At 49.4% G+C, this 26,630-nt stretch overlaps 3 protein-coding genes across 3 annotated transcripts in view; 1 reads left to right on the plus strand and 2 right to left on the minus strand.

Annotated features, from left to right (window-relative positions):
* LOC309355897 (myosin-6) overlaps window positions 1-419 on the plus strand; it is a 140,152-nt gene extending 139,733 nt beyond the window's left edge. The window contains exon 40 of the mRNA XM_081887123.1: window positions 288-419. Coding sequence (XP_081743249.1) covers window positions 288-308 — 21 coding nt within the window. The 3' untranslated portion in view covers window positions 309-419. The remainder of the gene's footprint in view (window positions 1-287) is intronic.
* Window positions 420-1,815: 1,396 nt separating this feature from the next.
* CMTM5 (CKLF like MARVEL transmembrane domain containing 5) lies at window positions 1,816-7,589 on the minus strand. Its single transcript, XM_081887103.1, has 5 exons — window positions 6,968-7,589; window positions 4,736-4,888; window positions 3,980-4,075; window positions 3,258-3,336; window positions 1,816-2,170 (listed from the first exon to the last, which is right to left on the minus strand). The coding sequence occupies exons 1-5, from the start codon at window positions 7,064-7,066 to the stop codon at window positions 2,154-2,156; spliced, it is 444 nt and encodes a 147-aa protein (XP_081743229.1). The 5' UTR covers window positions 7,067-7,589; the 3' UTR covers window positions 1,816-2,153.
* A 2,664-nt stretch (window positions 7,590-10,253) lies between these two features.
* Window positions 10,254-13,508, minus strand: LOC309355869 (interleukin-25-like). Its single transcript, XM_081887088.1, has 3 exons — window positions 13,443-13,508; window positions 11,966-12,207; window positions 10,254-11,325 (listed from the first exon to the last, which is right to left on the minus strand). Exons 1-3 carry the CDS (start codon window positions 13,458-13,460, stop codon window positions 11,058-11,060), a joined length of 528 nt encoding a protein of 175 aa, XP_081743214.1. The 5' UTR covers window positions 13,461-13,508; the 3' UTR covers window positions 10,254-11,057.
* Window positions 13,509-26,630: the final 13,122 nt, after the last annotated feature.

Consider the following 26,630-nt stretch of genomic DNA (forward strand, 5'->3'; position numbering starts at 1 on the left):
GTATGTTGGTGATGGCATTGGCATGAGCCAATACACCCCCCTGTTTAAAGCTAGCTTTTCTCCAATACAACGAAAAGTTCCAGAATTGTTTAGGAGGTTTTTCCCTAGGGCATGAATACATATGCACGTTTTCATGGCAGCAAAGGTGATTTCAGAGCACATCTCCTACCCTTTTAAATGTTGCATCCTGCTTCTGTCTCCCTTGTTTTATTTCTGTGCTCATCATACTCTCCTCCTTTTAATTCCCCCCCCCCTTCATCCTTTCCTTCTATGCTTCTCTCTTCCAGAAACTTCATGATGAAGAGTGAGGAGGTTTTCAGATTCTCGGTTGAACTGAAAGGCTTTATCTCCAGCCCCTTTCACTGAATAAGATGTAGCATTAATATAATCCAATTAATAAAGTTGAACAGCAAATTTAATCCTGACATTGCCGTCCTCATCATGTGTTGCCCATTTGCTGAACAGAGAGAATAGGGTTGCTGCACTGTGCCACTGGCAGCCTGGCAACAGGCAGAAATTAAACACGAATAGATTTTTAACATCACCTGTTTAATGCCTGCCTGCCATGGAGATATTGAAAAAGCACAAGAATCTTCCCGGGGGGGGGGGGAGAGGGCAACTCTTAACACAAAGCTGCCTCTCTCTCTCTGCTTCTTATGTTGCTGTTGAAAGAAGATTTTCATTATTCTATTAATGTGGATATTGGTTTCCCAAACAACTGTGATAGCTTGAAGTTTTCTCAATAGCTTTCTCTGGCTCCTACTGGTGTCAGTTGTTCCCTCTTGTGGTCAAACTGAACATTGACAGGAGACGTCCCTGCCAGGGTTTCTTTGAGACTGATTTCCCCCTTCATCCCACGCTCAGAAGTTAGAGTAGGGGTCAGCAAACTTTTTCAGCAGGGGGCCGGTCCACCGTCCCTCAGACCTTGTGGGAGCTGGACTATATTTTGAAAAAATCCAAAAACAAACAAATTCCTATGCCCCACAAATAACCCAGAGATGCATTTTAAATAAAAGGACACATTCTACTCATGTAAAAACACACTGATTCCTGGACCGTCCACAGGCCTACCCATGAGTTAAGAGTGTGAACATTATGTGGAGCCTCCTACAGGCAATGGTTTCCAACTTAATACAGTGGTACCTCGGGTTACAGATGCTTCAGGTTACAGACTCTGCTAACCCATAAATAGTACCTCAGGCTAAGAACTTTGCTTCAGGATGAGAACAGAAATCGCGTGGCGGTGGCAAAGCAGCAGTGGGAGGCCCCATTAGCTAAAGTGGTGTCTCAGGTTAAGAACAGTTTCAGGTTAAGTACAGACCTCTGGAACGTAACCCGAGATACCATTGTACATGGACCTGTCCACCTTTTCATCCTGCCTTCGCATTATCTCATTTCATCTCTACCAAGAGACTATCCCCTCCGCAACGCTCTGTTTCTCTTTTTCCTAGCTGTCACCCTCCTTCCGTGCCTCTTTCTCAGCTCACACTTTTGGCACACTCCCTCAGATTCGCACATCTCTGCGCCTCCCTGTGTGCCACCTGCAAACCCAGGCACTTGTGAGCAGGGACAAAAGCCCGAGATTTTTTGTGCACCCCCCCTCGTGGGACGTGCTCCTTGCACAGTCGTAAGAGCATCCGAAGAGTCCTGCCGCAGGATCGGGCCTGCGACCCATCCAGCCCAAAATCCTGTTATTACAGCAACGACCAGAAGCCCACAAACGGGACCTGAGCACCGCGGTCATACATTCATGCGCTCACACTTGCCCACGTGCACCCCCCAGTCATTCGTGTGTGGGCACATAAGAGGCCAGCGTACCATATTAAAAGCACCTTTTAATTTCGTCTCCTCATCAAGTTAAATACAAAAGGGAAGAAGGGGGGGGCACCCAGGAGCTCAGTCACCCAGGATCCACATTCCAGTTTGATGGGGGGTGGGATTCAGCAAAGGTGCACCAAGAGGGTCTGTTGTGGGGTGGGCCTTTGCTCCCACAGAAGCAGTGAGCAGCAGCCCACTGGCCCCTGGGGAAGAAGGTAGAAGCATTGTATTCAGAGCGAGGAAGAAGGGGTCAAGGAAGCTGCAGAAAGGCTGTGGGGCAGGGCAGCGAGGGATGTAGGGCAGCAGCAGCAGCTGTGTGTTGATCGCAGGGACCCTCAGCCCAGATCTGGGTCTACAAGAGAGAAAGAGCATTCACAAGGTCAGTTGCATCTCTGGGTCAGAGGAGAGTCAACCCTGCCGTGAGGACGGCAAGTTGTACATTGTTTTCTTCGTCATCTGTGGGTCTGCCTTTCCTCTTTGTCCTTCCCTCTGCCAAAGCTCAATGCTGCTAGCCCTACTCAGAGTAAACCCGATGAAGGAAGGGTGAAGCACCTGGAGGCTTTTTAAGTTCTGAGAAAAGGAGAGTAGGAGGCAACATGGTGGAAGTTTAGAAAAAATTGTTGCATTGCAGGTGCTGAGAAAGAGAGAATGAATGCAGGCACGCACACTCTGCTTTTCCAAATGATCTAGCTACCGTATTTTTTGCTCTATAAGACTCACTTTTTCCCTCCTAAAAACTAAGGGGAAATGTGTGTGCGTCTTATGGAGCGAATGCAGGCTGCGCAGCTATCCCAGAAGCCAGAACAGCAAGAGGGATTGCTGCTTTCACTGCGCAGCGATCCCTCTTGCTGTTCTGGCCTCTGAGATTCAGAATATTTTTTTTTCTTGTTTTCCTCCTCCAAAAACTAGCTGCGTCTTGTGGTCTTATAGAGCAAAATATACGGTAAATGTTGCATCAGGCAGGACTGACCTGAGCCTTAAAAGCACATAGAGCTGAAAGAGGAAATGGGACAGATCGTCACTCTTCCAACTTCCTCCTTCAACTCTATGTAATCCTAGGTTATCACCACCAGCATGAGCAAGGGGTCAGCGAGGAAGGGCTCAGGGGTGTCATGGGCACCAGGGAAAGAACTCAAGAGTACCGCTGTGCCCACGAGCGCACTGTTGGAGACCCCTGACATGCTGCCTCTCGCTTGATCCACCCACTCCACTTCCCTCCCTTTCCCCTGTTTACGCTGAGCCAAACTTTAGACTGTAGGCTCAGTGGGGCAGGGACCTGCCCTCTTAAATTTGGTATAAAATGCAGGGCATGTTGAGGATCGTTCCGTTGACCGCTGCAGGGAGGCCCCCGTTTTTCAACCCCAGACTTTCATGCATGCCACCATTGAACCCACCCCTTGGCAGCACCAGGGTCCCACCCTCTCCCCGGCGCCACTCACCCTGGTCCGCCCCCATTTCTGCCCTATATGTTTTGTAGGCGTCGAAACAGAAGACGGCAATGAGAATCAGGCTGAAGACCTGCGAAGGGACCAAGAATTGTGAGTGAATGGCAGGAGGTAGAAAGGGAGGGAACGATAAGAGATTGGGGGAAGGTGGGATTTTTTTTGGGGGGTGGTACCCCTCAAGCGGGACCCGGGTGGCGCTGTGGGTTAAACCACAGAGCCTAGGACTTGCCGATCAGAAAGTCGGCGGTTCAAATCCCCACGACGGGGTGAGCTCCCGTTGCTCTTTCCCTACTCCTGCCCACCTAGCAGTTCGAAAGCACGTCAGAGTGCAAGTAGATAAATAGGTACCACTCCGGCGGGAAGGTAAACAGCGTTTCCGTGCGCTGCTCTGGTTCGCCAGAAGCGGCTTCGTCATGCTGGCCATATGACCCGGAAGCTGTACGCCGGCTCCCTCGGCCAATAAAGCGAGATGAGTGCCGCAACCCCAGAGTTGGTCACGAATGGACCTAATGGTCAGGGGTCCCTTTACCTTTACCCCTCCAGCACCCCACATTTGGAAGGACATCTTAGGTCGAGCCAGGTCTCGGACAGAACCCACACAGTCCTGCCTTGCAGTGGGTTGGCTGTCTGTTTATATGCCACACCCCTTGGGGAGGGGCTCTGATAAGGGGCGTGGCCAGAAAGGGGAGTTTTTAGGGAGAGGATTGATAACTCACAAAGGCAGACACGGCAGATCCCTCGTGACTGGCAGCAATGACGGCAAAGGCCACTACCGTGAAGACTATTGCGGCGCTGATGCAGCGAAGGAAATCCTGTGGCGGGAGGAGAGAGGAGGGTCACCAAGGGCTGAGCTGCGGGCGGGAAGACCAGTTGAAACCAATACAGTGATACCTCGGGTTACATACGCTTCAGGTTACAAAAGCTTTTCAGCGTAGTGTAGTATCAAAATATTTCTTCTTATCTGCCAAGTATGGATAGATATCTTTTCAAAATCAAGCACTGCTAGGAGTCATTTATTTTCTCTTTTCCAATGTACAGTGGTACCTCAGGTTATATACGCTTCAGGTTACAGACTCCACTAACCCAGAAATAGTGCTTCAGGTTAAGAACTTTTCTTCAGGATGAGAACAGAAATCGTGCAGCGGTGGCACAGCAGCAGCAGGAGGCCCCATTAGCTAAAGTGGTGCTTCAGAACAGTTTCAGGTTAAGAACGGAGCTCCGGAACAAATTAAGTACTTAACCGGAGGTACCACTGTACCAGAAAGTGTACAAATGGCAAAATCCAATCCAGGAAGGCAGACAAAGCTACAGTCCTGCCGCAGCACGAGAAGGAAATCTGGCACAGAGGAAGGCATGTCAATGCGCTTCGGTGTTGCTCAGTCGACTCCAATGCCTCTTTCGGCAAGACATTGGCCGCGGGGAACACGCCCAAGCGCTGCAAAGGAGATTATGGGGAAAGCATGGCTACCCACCAGGCAGGGCCAGTTGACGCGAGTCAGGCGCTCGTAGTAGTGCGTTGCCCGCAGTCCCAAGAACGCCAGTGTCACCAGCACTTCCAGGAGGGCTGCACCCATGTAGGCGGAAATGGAAGCTGTGAGCAGCAGGAAGACCAGGAAGCAGAGGCCCTGGAGGAAGGGGGCAAGCGAGAGGCCAAAGGACAAGTGTGACGTGCATTCCCAAGGGGGCTCACTTTCATATATATAAAATATAATCCTACTCTTTTGAGATGGACTCACACACACACACACACTCCTTCCCAGCAATTCATGATCCCAGATGGCATTATTCGTAGCCTGATTTCATCTTCACACACACAAAAATCCCACACCTTTTCTCTGGATTTACAATCTCGCCTCTTAGTTCTGCGCTCAGTGTTGCAGATTTGGAACTTTTCCTTTGGAAAAAAAAACCATCAGAAACTACAGTGGTACCTCGGATTACATACGCTTCAGTTACAGATTCCGCTAACCCAGAAATATTACCTCAGGTTAAGAACTTTGCTTCAGGATGAGAACAGAAATCGTGCAGCAGCAGTGCAGTGGCAGCAGGAGGCTCCATTAGCTAAAGTGGTGCTTCAGTTTAAGACCAGTTTCAGGTTAAGTACGGACCTTCAGAACAGATTAAATACTTAACCCGAGGTACCACTGTACTCCTACCACTTCCATCCTTCTAAAATACCTTTCAGGTGAAACACTCCCCCCTGCTTTGAGTGACAACTCCCCCATGAAGATTTCTGGAGAACTCAAAAGTGGACCCCACGGCCATGGTCTCCTCTCCACTGGAGGTTTTTAAGCAGAGGTTGTGTGGCTCTCTGCCAGGGATGTTTTAGCTGAGATCCCTGTATTGCAAGAGGGCTGGGCTAGATGCAATTCTATGATTCTACATTTTGGCTGCTCTCCCCTCACCCAAAAGTGCCCCCCAAATATTTGGTTTCTACCCCCCCAAATATTTGAATTGAAATTTAATACCTGTAACAGCAAACGAGTTTCAGAAAAAAGAAACAAAAGAAAAAATGTGGGGGTTTTTGGAAAAAGGAAAGTTGTCGTAATTGCCAAGAAGAAGTGTTGGAACTAACTATGTGATTTACTGAGCTGATAATAAAAGATACCAAGAGGGAATGGGAGTGTGGTCCATAATTAGAAAGGGGTCAAAGCAATTCAATTTTTTAAAGAGGATTTAAAAAAAGAAACTTTGAATGTATGGGATCCAGACACTCGCACAGACCTGTGCTTTCGTTTTTTGGATTATATAGATCAATATATATAATAATGATAATGATAATAATAATAATGTGTATATTATGTATATACAAAGATATCAACCTGTGCTCAGGGCCAGTGGAAAACCAGTGGTTTTGTTCAAAGCAAAAACTTGTCCCCCTCTCATTTCTTCATCCACCCCACGGCACAGACTTTTGGAATAAAATCTCCCATAAGCCCTATCCCCCCACAGTCCCTGCCTTAAAACCACTGTCTTCCCTACCCCAACTCTGGGCTATACATTTTGGATAAAGAAGTGGACCCCCACCCACCCAAGCCTCCATCAGAGAGGAGAACCCCCTCCCAAAGAATGGAGAGGGAGCAAAAAAAAGGCATTCACAGGAATTAGCAGGGAGGGAATGAAAATTAAGCCAACCAAATGGAAGGATTGAAAGACAAACAGAGGAAAACGAAAAAGGTCTGCGAAGGAGGAATTAAGAAAAGCAGAGGTTTCTGCACTGCAAGGGGTTGCACTAGACGAGACTTCTAACTCTCCAATTCTTTAGTTTTATGGGGGGGGAAAGAGGAACGATTGGGGAAATCGGAGAAGAAGAAAAAGGTAAAGTTCTAAAAAGGAGGGGATGAATCAAATGAATGAATTAATGAAGAAAGGCAGAAGGAAAGCAAGGAGAGAGGGGCCACCAGGATAGGGCCCCACTCAAAAGAACGAGCCGGACCTTACTCCACCCCCCCCCCCACAAATAAAACCCCCCAGCAGGATTGGCTAGCTGGCTTTTGAATTAGCTAAGTGAAACCTGATCCCTGAGCAGTTCAGAGAGGGGCTTCCCCAAAGACCATTTTAAGTCTAGACTCCGGAGTTTAGTTCATGGCACCACCGACTTAAGAGGATGGAGAGAAAGTGTTGGGTGAAAAGAGAAGGGGGAGAAGCGGGGGGGGGAGCAGGGAAGGAGGAGGAGGGTGCGGTGGGTGGGGGTCTTCCGTTACCAGCTCTGCCTCCATCACCACCCCCTTGGGGGAGCTCAGGAAGTCCTTGTCGAGGGAGAAGCCCCGCAGCCCCCCAGGTCCCTCCTGGGGCTCGCCCATCCTGCTGGCTGCCTCTGGCCGGAGGGAGGGCGCTGCTGGGGAAAGAGGGTCGAGGGTGGGGGGAGAGAGACCCAAGGAAAAAAAGAGGGGGGAGAGAGATGAAAGACGGAGCCTGTTTCTGTCCACCTGGCACCCAGCCGGATTTCCACGCCGGGGAGGAGGGGAGGAAGCCCGAAGAAAGGGGGCTGGAGGGAGAAGAGGAGGGAAAATGAAATGAAGGGAGAAGGATGGAGAGGAACGAAAAGGTCCGCCCCGTCCAGGCTCCAGAAGGGAGACTCTGCCTTCTGGCCCCCGGGTGCCTCTCCGGCCCCCAGGACCACGAGGGGTGGCCGTGGCGCGGGTGGCGGGTCTCTGGGCCCACCTGCCCACTCAGCCCCCCACCCCATGGCCGGACAAGGAGGGGGATTGTCTCTCGAGGGCCAGGAACGGGCTGCCCCGGGGAGAACAAGGGCCGCATTGTCTGGGGGGGCGGGAGGCCGGAGGGCAGAAGTGAATGGACCGCATTCTCTCCGCCGCGACCCGTTCAGATGCTTTGCAAGAGCGTGGGAGGAAAAGAAAGAAGTGTGGGGCGCGGGGGGGGGCTTGGACCGCCCCGGGGCTGCAGTGACGAGAAAAGGCCGCCAGGGGGCGGTAGAGAGCAGGGGAGGCGCCTCGGACACTGGGGAAAGGGAGTTGCGCTTTTCCGCCAGTAGGGGTCGCTGGGTGAAGAGGGCAGGGCGCGTCCCGCTCTCTTGGAAAGCTTTCCTTGGGAGTTGCGAAAAACCAGTGATGTCTCCTGGCAAATAGAAGGGCAAGAAATGGAGGCAGTGAGAGATTTTACTTTCTTGGGCTCCATGGTCACTGCAGATGGTGACAGCAGTCACGAAATTAAAAGACACCTGCTCCTTGGGAGAAAAGCAATGACAAACCTAGATAGCATCTTAAAAAGCAGAGACATCACCTTGCCAACAAAGGTCCGTATAGTTAAAGCTCTGGTTTTCCCAGTAGTTATGTATGGAAGTGAGAGCTGGACCATCAAGAAGGCTGATCGCCGAAGAATGGATGCTTTTGAATTATGGTGCTGGAGGAGACTCTTGAGAGTCCCATGGACTGCAAGAAGATCAAACCTCTCCATTCTGAAGGAAATCAGCCCTGAGTGCTCACTGGAAGGACAGATCCTGAAGCTGAGGCTCCAATACTTTGGCCACCTCCTGAGAAGATAAGACTCCCTGGAAAAGACCCTGATGTTGGGAAAGATGGAGGGCACAAGGAGAAGGGGACAACAGAGGACGAGATGGTGGGACAGTGTTCTCGAAGCTACCAGCATGAGTTTGACCAAACTGCGGGAGGCAGTGGAAGACAGGAGTGCCTGGCGTGCTCTGGTCCAGGGGGTCACGAAGAGTCGGACACGACTAAATGACTCAACAACAACAACAACGATGATGTCTTTAAGGTTCTCTGATTTAGAAAGCCAGGCGCAGTGGATCGGGGGCAAGGGCACAAATTGGTCAGGAGTGATCAAGAAGAATCACAGAACTGTTAGAAGGAGCCCCCCCCCCCCGACTCTAATCCCGCTGTCCCATCCGGGATTCGAACCTGCAACCCTGGTATTATCAGCACCATGCTCTAACTAACTAGGCCATCCAGGCAAATGCAAGTGTTGGGAGTCATGGATTAAAAAGGTTGAAAACCACTGCCTTGCTGTTTTCTTTCTCCAGGATTCCCTTTGCTCTGATGTGTCATGGAGGTGTTCCTGGGTGGGGCAGAGCCTCCTTCACCCCCCCCCACTTGCCAGAGGTTTTTCTCCTGTCTCCCAGGGACACCCGTGTCACTTTGTTTCGGAAGGAAATCCCAGCCGGCTTTCCATGGCTACTGCAGGAGATTTGCATCTCACTCGGCAGGAAAATACCTGCGATAATATGCTGGGTAACCATGGCAAAGTAAACAGAGTGGGAATCCCAAGAACGGGAATGCAATGGATGTGAATTATGGGGCACCGGGGGATAGTGAGCCCTCCTTTTCCCTGGGCCCAAGCAGCCTCGGATTCCACCTTCCAAAATCTCAATCCTGGAAAGTTCCATTTGAGAATATGTACAGTAACCAACACAGGCAGGGCTTCTTTGAGCATGTGCAGAGTGCCACCACCCCTATCACTGTGTAGCTGCAACTCACACACAAAGGGAGGAAGTGCCAAGAAGGTTCTCACACCTTTTCTTGCCTGGAAAATGTTGGCAGTAAAACGGAGGAGTTTGGTGTCTGTAATATCCAGCTCACCATCTCTCTCATTGAAGCCAGATAAGCCACACAGACCTTGGGGGTAGCATCGCCCAGTGGTTAGAGAGCGGGATACCATCTCCCGCCGCCCTTTCTGGACTTCTGAGCCTGGATCTTGTGTGCAGCAGGAGGAAATGCAACAGGTGAGGCGTTCTCTTTCCTGTGTACCGTCTTGCGTCACCTGTGATATTTCTGTCTGTTCGACAGCTGCTCCCTGCACCAGGTTCTTGCCCCAAACGAAGCTGAGTGACATTGAAACGTGGCAAATTCATGGCACAAGCTGGTTCTCTGTGCTTTGGGTGGTGGCAAGTATGATGACATCACACGACAAGCACCGTGACATCATCGTTGCAGGTAGCAGTGTGACTCCATTAAGTATATTCCCAAAGGAAAAGTAGCGTAACAGCTTCATTCGGGAATCATGAAAAAAATCTAAGGCAGGAGCAGTGAGCACACTTTGGCGAGAGATGAAAGCGGAGGGAGAGGAAAAGATATTCCTCGGGATAAGTGTGGGACTCTCAAGGCAAGGGAGAGTCAGCAGCAGAGGGGTGGGGACCATGGATATATCAGCCGCAGGGAATCGCAGAATCATAGAAGGGCTGAGTTGGAAGGGACCCAGTGGATCATCTAGCCCAACCGACCGCAAAGGGAGGGGGGGTCCTGTTTCCTCTGGAGTAAAAAGGCAAGACACATTCTGCTGTCTTTGGAATGTTTAATTGAAAAATTTAAAATAAAAAAGGCAAGATGGATAAGTTTCTTTGAGACAGCAGATAAGAGACAGAGGATTTTAGTGCAAGTGTACAAATAGCTGAGAAATGATCCTGACCTATAAATGTGGGCATTGCTAGCTATGGGGATGAGCAGACGGTCACAAGCCAGGATCAGGGATGGCAAGGCTTATCAGGAGATATTCTTCTGTAACAAGTTGCTCCTGCAACAATTCCTGCCTGAACATTTCCCACGTTGCCTTTTCCTTTGCCTCTTGCTAACTTTATTCTCTGATGTCACTTAGAGTTGCCAGCTTTTTCTGTAGACTCAGCTCCTATGTCTTTAGAAGTATCTGGCCAGATGTAGCGATCTTAATGGGTGGCCAACTTATTTTTCCTTGCTCCTCTACTTCTAACAGAAAATTCGCAGCTAAGCACACGTTAGAAGGCAGAGGAGCGTTTGCAGGAGAAAAAGTTGACTCCCGACTTTTGGCAGAGTGGGCAAACTGCAGTAAGAGAAAGACAAGGATTTACTTAATCCGGGTTGATCTGCAATAGAATCCAATAGCCCCCAATTGATAGATCTGAGTGTGTTAGAACAAGCCCTTTCTCTTTCTCCCTGCATGGTCTCCACTACAAAGCCCAACCATCTCTAGGATACGCTGTCCTGACAGCCCCCCCCCAAGAGCCCAGAGGGGGCCGGGATTCTGCAACAGCGCCAGAAACGCCATCCCGGATCCCTGTTCCTTCTGATGCTGTTCCAGCTGGTCCTCAGCGACCTTTGGGGGAAGCCAAAGATTTGAATCCGAGTTCAACCGGTCAGTTGAGGGAGCTTTTCCTTTTCACAGCAGTTAATTCTGAAGTTAGAAATGAGCAAAGAGACAGTGAGGTTCTGGTATACCCAAGTCCTGTGGGTGGACAGGCGGGTGGCAGCCTGTGAGGGAAATGAACTCTGCGCATGTTCAGAGGCTCCCTCCCTCTGAATCCCATCCACGGTCTTGCTCTGGGTATCCCCTTCCCGCTTCGAAGCCTCACTGTGTGGCCACACAGGTGCAGGCCACCGGCAAAGGATATTTCCGCCGCTCAAGGTAGAAGGACTTGTTGACATTCGCACAAGGCCTCCGATAGTAGACGGTTGTGTCGGCAAAGATTGGGACGGACACCCCGTTTCCCTCCTTCTGGACGAAGGTCTTTTTGGTGGCATTTTTCACAGGGTGCCTCAAGGAGACGCAGGAATCTTGGCAGATACACTGGGCTTTCCAGAGGAGTCGAGGGTAGCGGGAGTCTTCAATGTCTTCCCTGGGGGAGGCAAGAGAAAGGACAGGTCTGTCTTTGAGCCATTATGACTGGATGGTGGTCTGATGGGGGAATGCACTGGGAAGCTGGTTGTGGGGGGAAAGGGAAAATAAAATAAAATAAAATAGTGTTGGATGAGGAGCTTTGGGGGACTAATGCTGGGTTAGATTAGCCTTCCCCAACCCGGTGCCCTCCAGATATCTTGGAAAGGAACTCCAGTCACCCCTGACACTGGTCTGACTGGAAGGGACCCTGACGAGCAACCAGTCCCTGCAAGGCAGGAATATGCAGCTGTCCCATTCGGGGATCGAAGCTGCAACCTCGGCCCCCTCAGCACTCTGCTCTAACCAGCTGAGCTCTCTGGGAAATCTGGAGGGCATTCTTGGTGGTGCCTGGCAGGGCCAAAGGGATGCCTCTTTCTTCCCAGTTGGTGGTGCAGCAATAAAACTGCAAGCACATTTGGAAAGCTAAGCAGGGTCCAGTATGGTTTCAGATAGGATGGGAGACCACACTTTGAGATTCCTGCATTGCAGGGGGCGGGGTGGACTAGAGGACCTTGGGGGTCCCTTCCAACTCTACGATTCTATGAAAATGGGACGGATGAGGGGGCAGAGGAATAAAAGGTACGATTCTTCTCTCTTACACATATCGCCAAGGAGAACTGGACGCCATGTTCTTTACACCAGGAATCGAGCGGCAGTCGTCAGAGGAAGACACAGACCGGGAGGAACGGGCAGACTGGGCGGACTGGGCGGACTGGGAGGAATGGGTGGTGAGTTTCTTCACGACTTCATTGAGTGTCGTCTCTTCACAACAGTTTGAGGAGGACATGCATTGGAAGGCCTGGCTGGCCACAAACGTCGAGAGCAGGAAGCACATCGCAGCCTAGGAGAAGGAAGGAAGAAGGAAGGAAGGAAGGAAGGAAGGAAGGAAGGAAGGAAGGAAGGAAGGAAGGAAGGAAGGAAGGAAGGAAGGAAGGAAGGAAGGGCAAGAGAGGGCAGGGTCACAACTGGTCATGGTGGAACAGCCCAAACAGGACTGCTCCAAATATTATCTTGCCTTACAGAGAAATCTAGCAGCCCATTCCCCCCCCTTTTCCACACAGCCTTCCTAAGCTGGAGTATTCTATTCCCAGAATAATGTGGGCAGGGATCTCTCCAAAAACCTGCCTGCAAAATTGGCAGAATCAAGAGTCTTTCCTGGACTGCGTCATTTCAACCTGCTGACAGGGGTGGTGTACATTTTTGTAAAATAGAATAATTTTAAATGCTTACTACATATATGATCCAATATCTATGATTATATCCTGGTCTAATGGTAAGTATATTATATAGTAAATGATATATTTTATATATAGCAATGCAATATATCTATATAGATATACTAGATACACACTTAAAATTTAAGCTGTGTTTTATGTGCTTTCCCCCCCCCCCACACCACTTGGAGCTCTTTGATGAAGCTGCTTGTCAATCTTGCTAAGTAAATGCATGAGGAAACGTGGAATCCTCCCAATCAGAGGGATGGAAGGAAGAAGACAAAAGCCGCTACTTCCTTGCACATCAAAACCTAGCATACAAGGAACAAGGCTGGCTTAGTCCTATTTCCCTGACATTCACTGACTTTTTTTACATCTAGGGTGCTCACCCCTTAGTGTGGGGGATTTCAGACGCACAGCCCAGACATTCGTCCCCCAGTTGGAAATCTCATGTCCCAAAGGGAAGGCCCTTGGACAGGTCTCAGCCTTAAGGACTAAAATGGAACCTCCAGGGCCAGCAGCACTCTACCTCTGAATAGCAGCTACTGGCAAGGAAGAGCGGGAGGGGGCTGGGCCTCCAAGTGCCTCAGAAAGATCATCTGGTTGCCCCCTCTCAGAAGCCGAAGGGATCTCCGCTTGGAACAAAGAAGACCCTACTTAGGTTCTTCTGAGAGAGGGTTGAAGGTTTTGAGGATGGGGGCTATTCATCTGTTATTATGCTTGGAAGTCAACAGCACAATCCATAGCCCCCCCAACATCTCTGGGAACTAGCAGCATAACCCAAATGGCGTCCCTGTGGACCCTGCTTCAGCCTCCCCCCTGCCCCTTCCCTCCGTGTAAGGAGCAGGATTGGTGCACTTACCAGCTGAGTCTTCTCCATGTCAGATCTCCGGGAGCAGGACCTCGTGTCTGTAGACAGCTCAGGGAACTGCTGTCACTCGGGATCCCTATTTTATCGCCTGCAAGATTCCATTCATTTATTCCATGCAAATTTTGGAATAATAAAAAAAGAACTGAGCGCCTGTTTCCTGAACGTATAATCAATGTCTCTTTTGTGTACCTTATGCTGGATGGGTAATAGAAGGTGCCCCCCATAATCAAGGGGGCATCAAGTCCAGTGCAATATTAGCACCTGAGAAAATTGAATTTGCCTTCCTTCCTTCCTTCCTTCCTTCCTTCCTTCCTTCCTTCCTTCCTTCCAAGATGGGATTAACTTTTCAATAGGACTTTCCCACCTATTCATAACTTGCTTTGACTTTTTACAGATTAAATCTTCTGGTCCAGACATTTGACCCACAATCACCCAAGAGTTTGTGCCATGAACTCAATAAGGATGGAGAAATTCTCGCTTGGAGCCTCATCTCTAGAACGAACGCACCTTGCACTTTCTCTGAGAAGACCAGAGGAGCCCTCTTGGATCAGGACCGATTGCCCAGCGTCCGTCTGTTGTACTCAGGTCCTGTTTGCCTGCTTCCCTCTGGGGCATCTGATTGGCCAGTGTGAGAACAGGATGATGGAGCAGGCAGGCCCTCGGCCTCATCCAGACGGACTCGTCTTACTGAACTCTGAATCCAGAGTGTTTCCCCTGAGAGTGGACACTACTCAAGAAAACCCAAGATGAGCATTGAGAGTGTGAGTTCTTCCCTGCCAGCTCCTCCCTGGCACCAGAGAAGATAGACTGCCCCTGACCATGGAGGTTCTCTCTGTTGCTCCACAGCTTGCTGCAAGGCTGTCCTTCAAAGGACTGTTGCACCAGCACTAAGCACTGGGGGCTGAGAATGTTTAATGCCCCTCTCTCTTCTTGGAAGTGCCTGGAGTCATGGACTGGGGAATAGCTCCATGGGGTCAAGAGCGAGCCAGCAGTAGATGTGCTTGTTCCAGTTAACTCTTCATTAGCAAAACTATGTTCTGCAGAGGGGTGTCAGGCCTCGTGAGCACAGCGACTCCTCTCCACCAGGTCTTGCCTCCATGAAGCAGCGCTGAGACTGAGGGCTCCTGCCTCCCCACAGCTGCCCCTCCTCTCTAAGGTCACCCCCTAGCAATCAGAGACTGCGCCAGCGTGAAGCCAACCTCTGCTCCGCCCTTTTCATGCCTCTACTGGCTCCTGGGGACCAGGCAGAGGGGAGCTTGTTGCAGGAGGAGGGAGAGACATCCAGGACTCTGTTCCAGTCTGACCCATCTCTGCCTCTTGGCCTCCCTCCTCTCCGGATTCAGCTTCTGCCACACTCTCCCCACTCGCTAAACCCTGTTGCCTCTTCCGTCCCTGACACCTTCCCCTGCCTCCCAGTCTTCTCCCTCTGAACACCCATTTTCCTCGTACCGCTAATCCTCAGGCTCTGAGCCATCTTCCCTTGGGGTTTTCCAAGCTGGTTTCTCCCACCATTCCTCTGGGGCCACCCAGTCTATGACAATGAATGGGGCTGGCCCCCCAGCTGGGCCAGGAGGAGGGGGCCCTGCAGCCTGGAAATGTGTGGCTAGCCTTGACCTTTGCCCAGGCCCTCTGGGTCCCTGGCATCTCAGCTCCCAGGGGTGAGAGCACACCAGCCAGACCCCCCGGCCTCCGGAAAGATCCAGGTGCTGAGCTCAGGAGCTGAGCTGCCCCCCGTCCACCTGCTCGGTCCAGAGTCCACCCCCTCCTGGTTCTGGCAGGGAGCCCAGGCCGTGTGGTCCAGGTGTGGTCCTGGCGGAGGGATGTCCCCTCAGGCAAGCAGTGTGATGCGTGGGCAGCCATGTTGATCTTTGGCCTGGGCTCTCCTGGTGGTTATGAAAATTCGGAAAGCTCTTTTGTTTTTCTAGGATTCCCTCCGCCAAAGGTGCTACTCAGAAGGCTGCTGGCCCTTCCCTGAAAGATAAGGCGGCTTCCCTGAGTCACTCAGTCAAATGAGGAGCTGCGGCAGGCAGGGATGACCCCCGTGAGACACCGTCGCTGCACATCACCCCAAAGTGGCTACAACTGGGGGGTACCATCTTTGTATACCACAGCTGAACCCCAGGACCTCCCTTTTCTGATCTCCAGGGCTCAGCGGTGACCCCTTTTTCCTCTGCCCTCAGTGTGGCTTCTCCTCTGCTGCCTTTCTCCTTTGCTCAACGCCACGAGAGGCTGCAAAACACAGGGGAACCTTCCTCAGCCAGGACAAGGCTACATTGCTTGTTGCATATTAAAATGCCGTCATGTTGAAACGTACAGAAATATTAGTGAATTTCTGTGGCGTGCAGGAATCGTGAATGGCTTGGCAGCAGCAGAAGGACAGAGAGCGTGCAGACATGCAGGCCCTGCAGGGATGGCGTGCAATGTTGGAAACTCCCCCCCCAACACTTCTGGGGCCCAGCAAGTGGGGGGCACACAGGAGGGATGCAGGAGAAGGGTTCAGTTATTCTGGAGGACCAGGAACGCCATGCAGGGACACAGCACAACATCCCTGCCACGCGAGGGCGAAAGCATCTTGCAAGGGAAGCAGATCTGCTGGGAGAAACACAGCAAGAGGGAACTGGAGGGGGGGGGTTTAAGCCCCAGGAAGCGGAGAGGGCTGCTAAAAGGCAAAGCTCGCTTTGTGGGGGGGGGGGGACTCTGCCAGCAACAATGGTTTTGCTTCCTGCTCTGCTAATGCTCCCCAGAAGTGAGACCTCCGGTGTCACCACATATATGGAAAGGGCTGAACGGTGGAGTTTGGTCCTTGAGCAAAATAGGGTTGCCAACTTTTCTGCGCTCGCAGGCTCCTCTGCAATGTGACTTGCATAAGCAGAGCTTGCTGGTGGTGAAGGATGGGGTGAGAAAATGCAGACTGCTAGAAGAGTCTTGTAGTTGAGTGGAGAGCCAGCGTTCCTTGGTCTTCACAAAAGGAGTCTATAATAAGATGAGCTCACTGGTTGCTGCTGTCCCGCTTTTGGAACCCCTCAGAAACAGGCTGGGATGGGTATTTCCAAATGAGGGTGCCATGTACAGGAACATAACCTCCAACATTTCTCTGAGGAAAATAGGGATGTCCTATTCCATAATGGAATAATAGTTCCAGCCACTCTGGGCTGCTTTGAACATATGTAAAAAACAAAAACCTAATAAAACATTAAAAGAAACTCCCCTATTCAGGGCTGCCTTCAGTTGCCTTCTAAAGCTTGTATGGTTGCTGATTTCCTTGGCTCGCTGGTTGCTTAACTCCATACCCTGCAACATTTATCCAATGAAAATAGCGATGTCCGAAGGAAAAGCGGGACGTTCTTGGATCAAACCAGAAACTGGGATGGCTTCTGTAAATCTGGGACTGACTCTGGAAAATAAGGACACTTGGAGGATCTGCAGGGACACACACACACACACACACGCATATGCAACAGTCTAAACACTGGTAAATGTCAACAATTGCCACATTTCTGATATTATCCAGATTGTACACTCATAGATGCATTTGTGCGCATTATATTTCCTGTCAAAGCCAACATCAGGTTATATAATATTTCTATGGCGGGTGTGAGGATAGGAGCAAGAATTTTTTTCAACCCTGTCGCTCCTCACCAACGCCACGTAATCCTTATCCGTCCATCTCTGGGGTTCAATCCGCAGTCAAATTAGGTGGTAGTCGGAAAGGGGCGGCTGAACAATTGTCCTTCCCATTTTCTTCTGCCTCGCCAAGGTGTTTCTGGGGAAAGGGTGGCGCGAGCTTTTCGGGGAAGAAACTTTTCCTCCCCTTTCCCCCCCGATGGAGGCTTCCCTCCTGTCTCCCAGGGACACGTCGCCCGATTGCTTTGTTTCGGAGAGAAATCCCAGCCAGCTTTCCACGGCTACTGCCGATTTGCATCTCACTCTGCAGTCGAGCTGGGCAGGAAAATACCTGTGCGGTTGGTTGATAATACGCTGGGTAACCATGGCGAAGTAAGCAGAGTGGGGATCCCAGGAACCGGTGGGTGGGTGGCGGTCAGGGGTGGGCGTAGTGCTCCTCATTTTCACATTGATTTTTGGGAAAGGGGTTCCTTGTGGTTATGGAAATCCTGCACGCTGTTTCCTTTTTCCGGGATTTCCTCGGCCAAAGGCCCCTCCCAGAGTTAAGGTGGAATCACCTTTAGGCGAGTGAGGACTGTGTCATGTACGCAGGAATGCGACCCGACCACAAGGCTGGTAAGAACTGACCAGCGTTAGTGGGAAATGACTCCAATTAAGGTGCAAGGAGAGTCCAGACACGTACAATAAAAAACAGGGTTTTGGGGTTTGTTTGTTTTTTTAGATTACTTTTTTAATTCAAAATTAAAACAAAATATAGTGCTGGAGGAGACTCTTGAGAGTCCCATGGACTGCAAGAAGATCAGACCTCTCCATTCTGAAGGAAATCAGCCCTGAGTGCTCACTGGAAGGACAGATCCTGAAGCTGAGGCTCCAAGACTTTGGCCACCTCATGAGAAGAGAAGACTCCCTGGAAAAGACCCTGATGTTGGGAAAGATGGAGGGCACAAGGAGAAGGGGACGACAGAGGACGAGATGGTGGGACAGTGTTCTCGAAGCTACCAGCATGAGTCTTACCAAATTGCGGGAGCATAGCTGTCAAGTGTCCTTTATTCCAGGGCCATGTCCCGCTGCTGTCCCTTATTGATGGAGGTCCCTTAAATGTCCCTTAAATTTCAAAGGAAGCAGCTCCTCTCCCTCCCTCCCTGCCGGCCAGGGAGGAGGGAGGCTCCAACTGTGTTGCTTGGCTGTGTTGCTCACCCAATAAGAAGTCTAAGAACTTGGAGCTTGCATGCCTTGTATGTGGCTAGTTAATGCAAGCTGAGGGGGGGGTTGAATGCTGGACGCCATGTTGTTGCACGTGCTGCTGCAAACTTTGCAGTGCAAAGCCAGGCCGGGGAGCCATCTTAAGTTGAGGCTGCATAGGCCTTGTGGTGCATGTGATTCAGATTCTATTCAGTTGAACCTCTGGTTACAAAGTGTTCTCGAAGCTACCAGCATGAGTTTGACCAGACTGCAGGAGGACAGGAAGACTGGAGTGCCTGGAACAGGCGAGGCTGCAGGTCCCTTATTTTGGCTGCTGGTCCCTTATTTTCAAGGCTGCTGGTCCCTTATTTTCAAATCTGTAAGTTGACAGCTATGTACGGGAGGCAGTGGAAGACAGGAGTGCCTGGCGTGCTCTGGTCCATGGGGTCACAAAGAGTTGGAAACGACTAAACAACTAAATAACAACAACAAAACAAAATATATTATCCAAAAACATATCATCCTTATTTCCCCCCATTTTTCCTCTCTCCCCCGAGCCCACCCACCCCCACCCCCGACTTCCCTCAGTTCCAGTCTTTGATTTCTCTAAAAATGCTGTTTTCTGCATGTTACACAGTTGTATAGATCCTCAAACTATTTAGCTGATAATTATCAATAAAAAGTTTGTGAATGTTTATTCAAAACCAGCCAAGGAGTCCAGTTCGCTTTGTTGCGTCTTCAAATACTTTGTAAAGGGTTCCCATTCATCTTTAAAGTCACAGTTATCCTTGTCCCGTAGCTTGTGTGGCAGTTTTGCCAGTTCTGCATAGTCCATCAAATTTTCTTGCCATGATTCTTTAGTTGGGGTTTCTTCAGTCTTCCATCCTTGTGCTATTAGAACTCTCGCAGCCATTGTCGCATCCATGGAGATGTAGTAAAAAACAGGTTGAGCAAGTTGTACCTCATGGGTTGTGGCCGGCGGAGAGATGGTGAGGTGCTGGGGTCTTTGGGTGCCAGAAGCAGGTCAGGGGTAACACACATGGCATTAGTGAAGTTGACGCTTTATTCAAAGAAATAAACAGCTGAGGCCAGGCCTGGTGAGCTCAGCTTCTCTTCCCAGTAGATCTTGCCCCAATGATGCAGTTGCAAGGGCTGAAAGACTCCGCCTTCTCTCCTCCTCTCCTGAGTCCTTCCCAAGCAATCTGAGACTCTGTCAAGAGGTCTGGCTCTGCTTTGTTGCTATCAAAGGGTTAAAAGAGTAGCAGAAACGCTCTAATCACTGAGCAGCTGGAGGTCATTAGGCTTCCAGGAACGTGAGTCTGTATAAATAGTCCCCCTGTTTGTTTGTTCTTCCCCTTCTCCCTTTGGGTGTGTGTTTTGCTGAGATGTGTGGTTCTTCGCCAGGATTGTTTTTTGGTGTTTTGTAAATAAACCTTATTTTTGATTTACAAACCGCATGCTCCAGGACTCCTTTTTGGGAAGATGCTGCCTCTCCTGCCCTTCTTAGCTGCTGCGCGAAATCCTCTGCCGTGGTGAGACTTTTAAAGAAGGAAGTGCACTGGGCATTTACATTAAACTAATTAAAGTTTAATGGGACAGGTTATGGTTGTTTGTACGTCAAGAAGGAGATAAGGAGAGCAGTTCAGAGTGATTTATGCAAGGACTGGAGTGAAGACAGAAGCGGTTGCCGACAACGAAAGCCTCCAAAGCAGCTTGAGTCCTGCAACGTGCCTAGAAAAGTTTTAAAGAGGCACTGCGCAGTTTGTACTCGCTGGAAGACGTCTGATTCCTCAAGGAGCCACCTCAGCAGCTGGGAGACGGTCTACAGGTGTGTGAGTATCGTTCCTAAGCCCCAGGGAGGATGGCAGAGTCCCAGGAAAGTTTTACTGTCCCGTTTACGCGACTCAATGGGAAAAATTGGCAAGATTGGAAGGCTAGAGTAAGGGTTTGGTTGCAAGCAAAAGAGTTGTGGAGCTGTACTGAAGCACCGCCTTTACAGGCAGCTGCAGACGCGTCTGCAGAAGCCAAAGCAGCAGCAGCAGCTTCACAGAAACGCGACAGGAAAGCCCAAGGTCTACTAGTTTTGGCAGTGGGACCAGAGCAAATGCCTTATGTTTCTGAGTTAAAGAACACGCATGAGGTCTGGACGGTTCTGCAGCGGTTAAATTCCAGAAACACTGCGGGGGCCAAGATCCATGCTACAAGATGTTTGTTTGATTTACGTCTCCAACCGGGAGCGTGTGTGAAAGAACATATTGCCAAAATGGTGTCTGCCTTTAATCAACTAAGACAGCTGGGCATTCCTTTCTCTATGGAGCAGCAGTCATACATATTGTTGTCTTCTCTTGATAAAAGCTATGAGACTCTAGCTCTAACTTTGGAAGCTATGCCTTCAACTGAATTAACCCTTGAATACATTTCTTCTCGGCTTGCGGATGAACAGGATAAAAGGCAAAGAGAAAGAGGTTTGTCTTTAAAGGGGAGTTATGCTGTGCCTAAGAGTGTTGATGCTGAGTTTGAGCACACAGTAAATGCTTTTGCAGCTAGACACTGTTTTCGCTGTGGTTCCCCTTCCCATCTAATCAGGAATTGCACACGTGAACCTGGTCAAGACAGCAACAAGGCCGTTACCCCTAGTTACCAGACAAGGAGTTCCAGGGGACGTCGAAGAAGAGGAGGAGGTCGTGGCTACTCCCACAGCACACAGCACATGGCTTCAGCAATGGCGTTGATGCAAGGGCGTGGCCAAGGCAGCAATCTACGCTGGTTGATCGACAGTGGTGCATCTCACCACCTGGTGGCGCCATCTAGTGTCCGTTTGCAGAATTGCAGACATTTGCAAACCCCTAAAGTTGTGACTATGGCAGATTCAACTAAACGTTCCTTAGAGACTGTAGGCACAGTGTTCTTGAATTGTTTGCAAACAGAAATTGATGCCTACGTGCTAAAGGGACTGAAGGGGTGTATTTTGTCTGTGTCAGAACTTGATAGAAATGGGTTTAAAACTGTGTTTGAAAATGGGGTTTGCACTATTTCAAAGAATAACGTATCTCTTTTGCAGGTGGAATGCAGAAATGGGTTATATTATTTTGAGACAAGTCCAGATGAAGTTGAACAGGTTCATGCTGGTTGTGTGAACACGCCTACCCATAATTCTTGTGTTCATTTATGGCACCGCCGTTTAGGGCATATTAATTTTCAGTATGTTAAAAGGCAACCTGAATTATCAGAAGGGTGCAAATTGAACAAATGTACTAAGTATTTGGATTGTACTGCATGCAAAAGTGCGAAGGTTCATAGATGCAGCTATCCCAGTTCAGATAGGAAATCTGACAAAGTATTCCAACTTGTGCATATGGACCTGTGTGGCCCAATGCCTGTTGCTAGCATGGGAGGTTCAAAGTATGCACTGTGTCTCTTGGATGACAAAACAAAGGTTACATGGTTTTTTCCTCTCAAAACAAAAGCAGATACTGCAGAAACAGTTAAAAATTGGGTTCATGCGGTAGAACTTGAATTCGGTACTAGAGTACTTGCTTTTCAGACAGACAGAGGGTCAGAATTTACCGGGTCTGTGTTGCAGAATTTCTTTAAGAAAAAGGGAATTAAGCATCGTCTGTCTACACCTTATTCCCCCCAAGAAGGAGGCGTGGCCGAACGTAAAAATAGGGTTCTGCAAGAGTTGGCAAACTCTATGTTGTTTGATGCTAAACTTCCTCAAAGTTACTGGGCGGAAGCCTGGCAGGCGGCTACTCATATTCTGAACCGAGTATATAATTCGGTAATTGATACTACGCCTTATTTTGCTTTATATGGGAAGAAGCCCAAAGTTAATTACTTTCGGGTGTTTGGATCTCAAGCCTATGTACTTATCCCAAAAGCGTTAAGGAAAAAGGGAAGTCCAAGGGCTAGGAAACTCATCTTTTGCGGGTACGAACCACATGCCAAATCTTGGAGGTTTGTGGACCCAGGTGGGGATACTACAAGAGTGGTCCTCAGTAGGAGCGCTGATTTTTGTGAGCAGTCCGGATGGACTCACTTACACGCTAACCCTGACATTTTGAGAGATGATTTAGGCATTCATGCTGAGAAAGAAAGTCCAGAGAGTGATGAGCCAGAAGGGGATGGTGCACACGGTTCAGATGCAGATTCTGATCAGGCACGAGGTTCTTCTCCTAAGGTAGAAAAGCCAGAATCTAGGAGTGCTCCAACTTCGCCAGTCAGTAGGCCTAGCAGACAGCAAAAGCAAAGCAGGTCACCTGCAACACCAAGCCCAAGGGAGGTATCTAAACGGAGGTCTTTATCCCTAGAGGCACGTCCAGACATAAAGTCTGAGACAGATTCTGACAGCCAACGGTCAGAGGGGGCACAAGAGGAGCAATTGCGCAGGTCAAAACGCGCCACGAAGGGCAAGCCGCCAGAGCGGTTTAAGGTGACAAGTGTATACGTAAATATGGCACAGTGTGAGCCAGAAAGCTATATGGAAGTACAACAGCTTCCAAGCTCAGAAGCCGTAAAGTGGCAGGAAGCAATGGAAAAAGAGATGGCTTCAATGAAGTCTCTCGGTGTGTTTACAAGTACAGAGCTTCCGAAAGGGCAACAAGCTGTAGGTTGTCGATGGGTATATCGTTTAAAGCCCACAACTACTGAAGAGTTGCAATATAAAGCCCGGCTAGTTGCAAAAGGGTTTTCGCAGCGCAAAGGTGTTCACTATTCTCAAATCTATGCCCCTACTTCAAGATCGGAGTCATTAAGAATGCTTCTAGCCTCTTCAGCTAAGAAGGGAAATAAGCTGTTTCATTTTGATGTCAATGTGGCTTATTTAAATGCAGACTTACAGGAGGAAGTCTATATGACACCACCACCAGGTTTTGAAGGAGACAAGCCAAACCAGGTCTGGCGCCTACACAAATCCATTTATGGGTTGAAACAGTCCGCCCGTAATTGGAATTCCTGCTTAAACGATGCTCTAGAGAGCATGGGGTTCAGAAAGAGCGCAGCAGATGCGTGTCTTTATCTAAAAGGCTCGGGATGTGAACAAGAAGCAGTTTTGATATTTGTTGACGATTTATTATACAGTGGAAAGGATGATAAACTTGCACAACAATTTGCCACAAAGCTTGGAGAAAGGTTTCAGATAAAATCACTAGGCAATGTATCTGTTTATCTAGGAGTTAAAATTCAGCAAGATGAAAATGGTAACTATTGGCTTAGCCAAGAAGCTAAAATCCAGCAGTTGCTGGAAAGGTTTAAAATGAACAACTGTGCTGGTGTTAAAACCCCAATGGAGTTAAGTTACACAAAGGATGCTCAAACTGAGCAAAAGGCAGAGTTCTGTAATCCCGGGGTTTACCAGTCAGCGATAGGCAGTCTACTCCACATTGCACAGTGGACTCGGCCCGATATAACATATGCTGTCAACATGCTGTGTAGACAAGCTGAAAAACCATCAATGCATGCTTGGCAAGGAGTAAAAAGAGTTTTAAGGTATCTCCAAACTACCAAAAGCTTTCGCTTAAAACTATCAGCAGAGGGCAGCACACAACTTGAATGTTGGGCCGACAGCAGTTGGGCAGATGCTGGACCAGATAGAAAATCAGTGTCAGGAATAGCGATAAAATTTGGAAATGCACTAATTGGTTGGAGATCAAGAAAACAATCACTTATAGCTTTAAGTTCAACTGAATCTGAGTTCAATGCGTTATCAGATATATGTAGAGAACTGGAATTTTATAAGCAACTGGTACAAGAATTGTTTGGAGAATGTTCCCTACCTATCAGAGTGTGGGAAGACAATCAACCTTGTATTAAACTAGCTAAATCAGGTCAATTCAAGGCGCACACAAAACACTTGGATATCCGTTATCAAAATGTATGCCAAAGTGTAAAACAAGGTTTAATTGAACTAAAGTATTGTCCAAGCCAAGAAAATCTCGCAGACGGTTTTACAAAAGCTTTGAGTCCGCAATCTCATAAATGTTTCTGTTCAGGTTTAAATTTGTATTAAGGTTGGTACAGCTCAGTGTTACGAGCGAGAGGGGGTGTTGCTATCAAAGGGTTAAAAGAGTAGCAGAAACGCTCTAATCACTGAGCAGCTGGAGGTCATTAGGCTTCCAGGAACGTGAGTCTGTATAAATAGTCCCCCTGTTTGTTTGTTCTTCCCCTTCTCCCTTTGGGTGTGTGTTTTGCTGAGATGTGTGGTTCGTCGCCAGGATTGTTTTTTGGTGTTTTGTAAATAAACCTTATTTTTGATTTACAAACCGCATGCTCCAGGACTCCTTTTTGGGAAGATGCTGCCTCTCCTGCCCTTCTTAGCTGCTGCGCGAAATCCTCTGCCGTGGTGAGACTTTTAAAGAAGGAAGTGCACTGGGCATTTACATTAAACTAATTAAAGTTTAATGGGACATGCTTCGCCCTCTTCATGCCTCTCCTGGTTCTGGGAGACCAGGAGGGAGGGGAGCTGGTCGCCCTGGTTCCTTCAGCTTCTCTGCCTCTTGGGCCTTGCTCCTCTCCAGCCTCATCTCCTCTCTCTGGACTGCTTTCTGTCACCGACTCTTCCTGCCCACGAAACCCTGTTACCTCTTCCTCCCAGTCTGCTCTCTCTGGCCACTCATCGTCATCCCAACACCATCAACCCCCTGGATCTGCCTTCCCCTGGGGGTTCTGCAGCCAGTCCCTGCCACCACTCCACGATTTTGGGTAGAAGCTGAACAGCTAAGGGCTCACCTACACTTTTGCTTTCGCCCTCGCCCCTCTCCTTTCCTGGGGAAAATCCATTCTTTAGTGCTAAATCGGAGCAAACATCAATTCGGACAAAACCCAAATTACAATTTGCTCTGATTGAGTGCTGAAGAGCGCTTTTCCTTAGGGCACAGCAGAGGGGCATGAATGAGCCATAAAATGACATGTGTTTCCCTATACCTTTTGTCTCACAGACTCTTGGGCTGTCCTATAATGCACCCCTGAGTAAATCCTGGCCAATTGGGAATCTGAGATGACCCTCCATACTTGAACCCACAGAAACAATCTTCCCCACCAAGATGTGGCATGAAAAAACGAGGTGTCCCGTTTTTTGGGGGGGCACTTAGAAGGTATGTTCTCATTTTCTCTGGGTCTCAACAGCCTCTGGTTCGACCTACCAAACCTCACCACAGGAATCTGTTTCAAAGTCAAATATCCATCCTTATAATATGTACAGTTGTGACACAGGCAGGGTTTTCAAGAGCATGTGCAGTGAACCACTCACACACACACACACACACACCCCACAGCACTGAGTTGTCACACGACCCACAAACAAGGGGTGGCAGCTCCAGGAAGGATTCAATACCTGTACCTACATTTCAAATATAACCACCAATTTTGGAAAAACAACTCCAGGCTTGGCATTGCCAATTGTGCGCTCCCACAGCCAAAGATGCGGCACATACCTAAAGGAATAGCCTGGCCTAGTGGCAAGAGAGCACGGCACCACATTCCACACACAAACCCGGTTCAAGGCCTTTGTGCCCCGGTCAACTGTGAGCAGGAAGAAATTCAACAGGTGAAGTGTTTGGCTGCCACTGCCTTGCTGAACACCATTTCTTACGATATTTCTGCAGGGCAGCTGTTCTGGGCATCCTATCTGCGCCAAAAAGCAAATTACCCGTTGGATTTCTGCCTGCTGCTGAGCAGATCGAGTTACAGAAGCCTGGCAAAGGGGGAAAGGTGGTACCCTTCTCTCTAACCCTTGAGGTACGGGTGGCATCTTTGGGAAGCCTCGGTGCCACGGAGCCGGGGGCTGATCTGGGTCATTCTCACCCTGAGTTCTCCAGAACCAGTGGTTGTGCATGCAAAGTAAGGAAGGGTATCAGATCCTTCCTGGAAAAACCTACATTTGTGTGGGGGTTATGAGTGAAGGGGGGTGGCACTCTGCACATGCCCATTGAGGCCTTACCTCGGATATTGATGCACACATTCCAGGGCGGAGATTTGAGAGATCCGAGGGGTGAGACTTGAGGCTGTTTAAACCTGAAGAAAATTAGAGATCACTGCTCCCCCAGCTTCAATCCCCGTGATCCACCCATCCCTGATATCCCTGTTCCTGGGATTCCCACTCTGTTTACTTTGCTATGGTTACCCATCTTATTATCGCAGGCATTTTCCTGCCGGTCAAAACCTCAGAGATGCAAATCTCCTGCAATAGCCATGGAAAGCCGGCTGGGATTTATCTCCGAAACAAAGCGAAACAGGTGTTCCTGGGAGACAGGAGGGAAACCTCTGGCAAGTAGGTGTACCTGGGGGAAAGGGCGCCCCCTCACCCGATCCACCCTTTCTGCAGAAATGCCTTGGTGACACATAAAAAAATGGGTCGTGTGGTTGTTAACGTAAATA

Source organism: Podarcis melisellensis, assembly GCF_964234715.1.
Source record: "Podarcis melisellensis genome assembly, chromosome: 13".
Lineage (NCBI taxonomy): Eukaryota > Metazoa > Chordata > Lepidosauria > Squamata > Lacertidae > Podarcis > Podarcis melisellensis.